The sequence below is a fragment of the Poeciliopsis prolifica genome, unplaced genomic scaffold (genome assembly GCF_027474105.1).
Source record: "Poeciliopsis prolifica strain line A6 unplaced genomic scaffold, Auburn_PproV2 SCAFFOLD111, whole genome shotgun sequence".
NCBI lineage: Eukaryota > Metazoa > Chordata > Actinopteri > Cyprinodontiformes > Poeciliidae > Poeciliopsis > Poeciliopsis prolifica.
The window spans coordinates 69,328-75,000 of NW_026562486.1; the positions used below are offsets into that span (position 1 = coordinate 69,328).

Below are 5,673 nucleotides of genomic sequence, written 5' to 3' on the forward strand. Positions count from 1 at the left end.
TCAACCTGACACTTTAAACATCTTTTAGTATTTAATTCTATTATCTGCATTTATTTAATTCACTGGTTGGACGATAAATGAATCATTTTTGAATTATTCAGTTTTCGCTCAGAAAAGTTGAATTCAATAGAAACTGATGAAAGTATCTTTGCCGTGTTGGATTAATAAAGCAGATATGGAAATAAAAGCTTTTCTGATGATTTGTTAGTTGGTCTGGTTTCAATCTGTCGGGTTTTGGTTTCGGTCCAGATCAGTTTGATCAGGTTCTGATGAAACTGCAAGAGTAAAAACCAACAAACTGATTCAAGCATTTATGAATCAAGATGAAACCAAACTGGAAAATAAAATACATTTCTTAAAGGATCAGTTCTTTCTTTCCAGCTTCACAGCAAAGGAACACTTTGGTTCCAGTGGTTCTGTTGGCCCGGCAGCCGGACCAACAGAACCACTGAGTTCATGGAGAGACCAGTCAGACCAGTGAAGAGGTTTACTGGTCTGACTGGAGGATAATTCTGGATTTACTGTAAATGGGTTTAATGCTGGAAAAGCTGCTGAACAAACTAACAACAAACATTAAAAGTTGATTTTTATCATTTATGACTTTAATTAAAATAAATCAGTTTATTGTTTGTTTCACTAGAAACTCTGAAGGTTTCAGCCTGAAACTGAAGTTTGGTGTTTTGGACCTGAATGAAACTCAGCTGGAGTCCAGAGGTGGAGCAGCAGGAGCAGCAGGAGCAGCAGGAGCAGCAGGTGCTGCAGGTGCTGCAGGTGCTGCAGGTGCTGCAGGTGAGGAGCCGCCAGGTGACCCCTCCCTCCCTCCCTCCCTGCCTCAGGCCCGACCGGTCCGGCCCTCATTCCTGCCTCTGTGGGAGCTGCAGTATAAAGTGAGGAGTCGAGGAGCAGAACGCCACAGCGGAGGACGACCGGACCGGACCGGACTGGACTGGACCGGACCCGACCGGACCCGACCCGACTGGAGCCGCGCTGCACATCCTCCCGGGTCCAGTGGTTCTAGATAGTTCAACACTGTCAGCTGGTTTGTGAAATGTTTAGGACCACTTGATCCGGGTCCAGGAGCGAACATCTGCAGAACTTCTGGAGGAATCCAGCGGATTCAGAACCTGTGAGATTTTATTTAGACTCTAAAAGTTTAAAATGTTTCAGGAAATGATGTTTTATTTTGTTCCTAACTGAATGTTTGAGCTTCTTCTCATCACCTATCGAGTCCTGAAGGCCTGAAATGATCTGAACGAGTGAATTAATGCAGTAATGACTGAATAATTCATGTTTTAGGATTTATTTTATTATCACAGGAAATGTAATTCATGTTGCTAATTTACTGAGATTTTGAGGAACAATCTAATCCTGCAGCTGTTGATGCTGAAAACCTGAAAGCTAAAAAAAAACAGTAAAATCTGTTCATGTTATTTATTTTTATTTATTTCTCCTTCAGTTTCTTTTTCCAGATGGTTTTATGATCCTGGTTGTTCTGATTCGCTGTTTTTGTCAAACACAAAATCATTAAGTTGAAAGTTTGTGTAAAATGTTCTTTAATGTTTGGGACAATAAATAAATTCCTCTTCTCCTTCGTTTCTGCATGTTTGGTGTTTTTAGTTTTTACTTGATGTTGTTTGAAGCCTGAAGTTGAAACAAACTGAACCAGATGTTGATCTGATGAAGTTTTTCAGCTTGAATCACTGATGTCTCCATGTTAACCATGGTAACGTGTAAAACCAGCTCCTCCAGTCTCTTCCAGGAAACAAAAAGAACCAGGAAGTTTCTTCATTTCACATATTTTGGTTTAATTAGGAATAAAACCTAATTAAACCTGAATGAACCAGAAAACCAACAGCTTCACGTGATTTTACTATAATTAAAGGTCTTTATTTGTCTTTCTATCATTTATTATGAAATAAATAATAGAATGTTTCATTTAACATGTTTGGCCTTTTGTATCAAGTTGGATTCATGTAAATTTAGACTTTTATTTCTACCAAAATCCAGACGCAGAAATGAATGAATGATTTATTTGAATCATTCAAACTTTATGTCAGATTTTTCTAAATAAAAATCTAATTTTAGTTTATAGTATTTAGTTTTTAGCTTTGTGACATCACTTCCGGTTCTGACGTGTTTCCTCCTCAGTTTGGTTCTGACTTTAGTCTGGATGTTGGACCTGCAGTCCAGGCGGCTTCACTTTAAATAAAGTGAAATAAACAATAAGTCAAATAAAATTGTTCTTTGGGTTTGGAGACAGAAACCGGTTCGACCTGAAGGGGAGATGCTCTTCCAACACCTGTCCACTAGAGGGAGCTCTTTGAAAACCTTTCCAGAACCAGTTCAGTAAAACAGAAGAAGTCATTCTGCTGCAAACAGATCAGAAAATAATCAGTTTCCAGGATCTTCAGCTGGAGAAAAGAATGAAACTAAAGCCAAACAGAAACATCTGGAATATGAGACAAATATGAGGAAATATTATCATCACAAAATGTTCATAGTTTAATCTGTCCAGCAGGTTTTACTGATGCATTCAGCCAATAACTGATCTGGTTCAAATGGAAACCAGTTAATCATCCATTTGGAAAGTTTTTTTTCACTGCAAATAACTTTGGATTAGATTTTCCTTAATAATTTACTAATTTCAAACTAAAAGTGTTTATCATCATACACGTATATAATGAAAATAGAACAGTTACCATAGTGATCAATAGATAGATGTGATGTTATTTTGTAAAAGAATCAGAGAAAGAAACAGATAAATCTTCTGTGGTTTTATGTGTTGCTCAGGACTCTGGCAGCAGCATTTTCAATAGTGAACATGATGTTTCACATAAAGGAAACAAAAGGAAATGTAGCTTTATGAGCCGCCAGCCTCCCTCATGCTGCCCGATCAGCAGTGTGGGGTCATGTGCAGCAGAGTCTCAGCTCAGTGCTTGTGTAACTCTGGGTCTGAAGCTTCACGCCTCAGTGGCTCCGTCTCCTTTATTTCTGCTGAGTTAAAGATTCGCCAGCGTCTCAGAGCCGCATCTCGTCTGATGCAGCCAGAAGACGAGGAGTTCAGGTCTGACTGGAGGATTTCAAACCGAAATGTGTTCCCAGTTCTGGACCGGAGCGCCGGGACGCGGGCCGGGACGCGGGCCGGGACGCGGGCCGGACTACAGGCGGTACACGGCGAGTATTTAACTCCTTATCATGATCACATAAATCCTGCCTGGAAACAATCAGTCAAAATCATTCAAAGTTCAACTTTATCTAATTCATTTGGTGCATTTCAGAGAGTAAAACGAAAAATTTCTCAATTTCTATATGAAATCAATTAACATAAATTTATATCAATATAAACTAATCATGACATTAAATGATCTAAATATGTTTCAGGAATTTCTGCAGAACTAAATCAGAAACTGGTTATAATTTTCAGTAATTTTGTGAGATTTTTCAACATTCAATTGTCTACAAAAATAAAATATTATTTATTAGCAGCAGGTTGAACAGCAGAGACATTTAGAGGGGCCTGTGAAGGGGCCCCAGGCCCCCGGGGGCCCCCTCTGCACGTGCCTGACTCCAGTTCTGCTCTTGTTACGTTTACAGACTTGGTGTCAAACAGTTTATGAGATTAATAACTTTCACAGCATTAATAATAGTAACTATATTTAAAGTGCTAATAGCTTTAATTCTAGATGGAAAGTTGTTTCAAGTTTTGGCAGGTGACTGTGTCCACTAGACTGTCTGAACCCTGTCCTGGTCTCTAGCAACAGGTGGTGGAGGGGCAGACTGCTCTGCCTCTGGGCTCCACATGTCACAGGAAACGCCTGCGTTCATCAGGAGGCGAGGAGGACGAGGCCCGGAGGAGCTGCGCCCGGCGGCCCAACCCAGAAGGGTCCCTGTCAGCCGGCGAGCTGAGCAGCTACGGCAAGCCGGAGGAGGAGAAGCTGAGGCTGTGTCAGCGCTGCCACATCATGGCGTCGCAGCTGAACAGACAGGCGGCCGCTCTGACTGACGCCGCATCCATGAAGGTAACTAATGTTTGTTCCCAGTGAAGCGAGTCCATCAGACTGTCAGGCGGAAAAGCAAAGTTCTTTGGGGTTTTGTTCATGTATGAAGACGATCGATAGATGATTGGTGCAACATCTGCAAACATCTGATGCGATTGGTGAAGTGGTGAAGAGAGAGAGTCGATCCGACCTTCATCCTGCTGACGAGCTTCAGGTCGGGACTGAAAGAACCAGAACCTGGATACAAAACATGAGTTTCTCTCCATTAGAGGCAGAAAGATGAACTCAGTCATCCTCACTCTACAGCCATTGCTCTTTCACATGGAGACGATACAGCTGAGGATGAACTGGTGAGGATGAACTGGTGAGGATGAACTGGTGAGGGTGAACTGGTGATGATGAACTGGTGATGATGAACTGGTGAGGGTGAACTGGTGATGATGAACTGGTGAGGATGAACTGGTGATGATGAACTGGTGATGATGAACTGGTGAGGGTGAACTGGTGATGATGAACTGGTGAGGGTGAACTGGTGACTCTCTGGCCCCGTCGCAGCGGGACGAGACCCAGAGGACACGCTGGAGGACGATGCTTCTCTGCTCGACTTCCTGTAAACATTTAGACAAACAGCTCAGCAGCAGGAACTGTGGGCAAGATGAAGAACATGTGAAGAACATGTGAAGAACATGTGAAGTATGTTCTTCACATGTTCATGCAGAATGACATGTGAAGAGAGAACGACTGAAGATTTATCTCTGATTTGACGTCAATCATGACTGAACCCAAATCCTTCAACCCTTTATTAGCTAAATTATCTGACAACCAGATCAATATGTCCATAAAATATCAATGAATGAGGAACAGAACATGCATTTAATGTGTCTTCTGGTTTTTAGCCCAAACGTTGCTGCCTATGATTGACCTGTGTGACCTCTGCCATGGTGGTTGTGTTTGTGGAGGATCTAGAGGTTTGGATGCTGCTCTTGCTCAGTTTCTGGTGGTTTTCCTCCAGACTCCTTCGTATCTGCTGGGTTTTGGTTTGATGCTGAGCTGCTCTGTCAGGTCGCTGAGGAGAAGCGTGAACATCGGAGCCGCTCAGTGGAGGCTTCGCCCCGATCTCTCGCTCTCTGATTCCTCGCTCTCTGATTCCTCACTCTCTCGCCCTCTGAGCTGCTCGCTGTGCTGCATACGGTCCATTGGGCTGCAGATAAAACATTTAGCTTCATTTATTGGATTTTTCAGGCTATTCCATCATCCTGGTTTGGATTCAGCTTAAAGTGGGAAAAGACAAAAGTTTAAATGTCAACTGACTCATTAAACTGGAGTCCTGACTGTAAATACCGTCCAGTCTGACTGCAGAGCTTCCTGTCGACACACAGGAAGGTCAAACTGCCTTTTTAAAAGGATTTGCAGGAGTAGAAACAGCTTCCACTAATGTTTCCTCAAATAGTTACAGCTGCATGTGAAAACATCTCACCATGTCGGGGAGTTCCTCTCTGCTCCACTAGATGGAGCTGTAACCAAAATAAAGCTCAACTGCTGGCATCAAGACTGGTCTGACTTGAACCTTTAATCTCCGATGATCAGGATGATTTCATTGGTAGACTTTGGCCGTCCTACTGAAGATGCAACCTGTAACTGATTATCTAACTGATTATCTAACTGATTATCTAAC

General features: G+C 42.3%; 1 protein-coding gene across 2 annotated transcripts; it reads right to left on the reverse strand.

Moving 5' to 3' along the window:
- Positions 1–3,696: 3,696 nt before the first annotated feature.
- LOC129354505 (putative proline-rich protein 21) lies at positions 3,697–5,629 on the reverse strand. 2 transcript variants are annotated; one of them, XR_008605158.1, is made up of 3 exons: positions 5,476–5,629; positions 4,921–5,199; positions 3,697–4,606 (listed from the first exon to the last, which is right to left on the reverse strand). XR_008605158.1 is itself a non-coding variant. In XM_055023962.1 (2 exons), exons 1-2 carry the CDS (start codon positions 4,936–4,938, stop codon positions 4,316–4,318), a joined length of 300 nt encoding a protein of 99 aa, XP_054879937.1. In that variant the 5' UTR covers positions 4,939–4,942; the 3' UTR covers positions 3,697–4,315. The 2 variants fall into 2 exon arrangements, 1 of the variants encoding a protein (XP_054879937.1); XM_055023962.1 differs by lacking the exon at positions 5,476–5,629 and having other exon boundaries at positions 4,930–4,942.
- Positions 5,630–5,673: the final 44 nt, after the last annotated feature.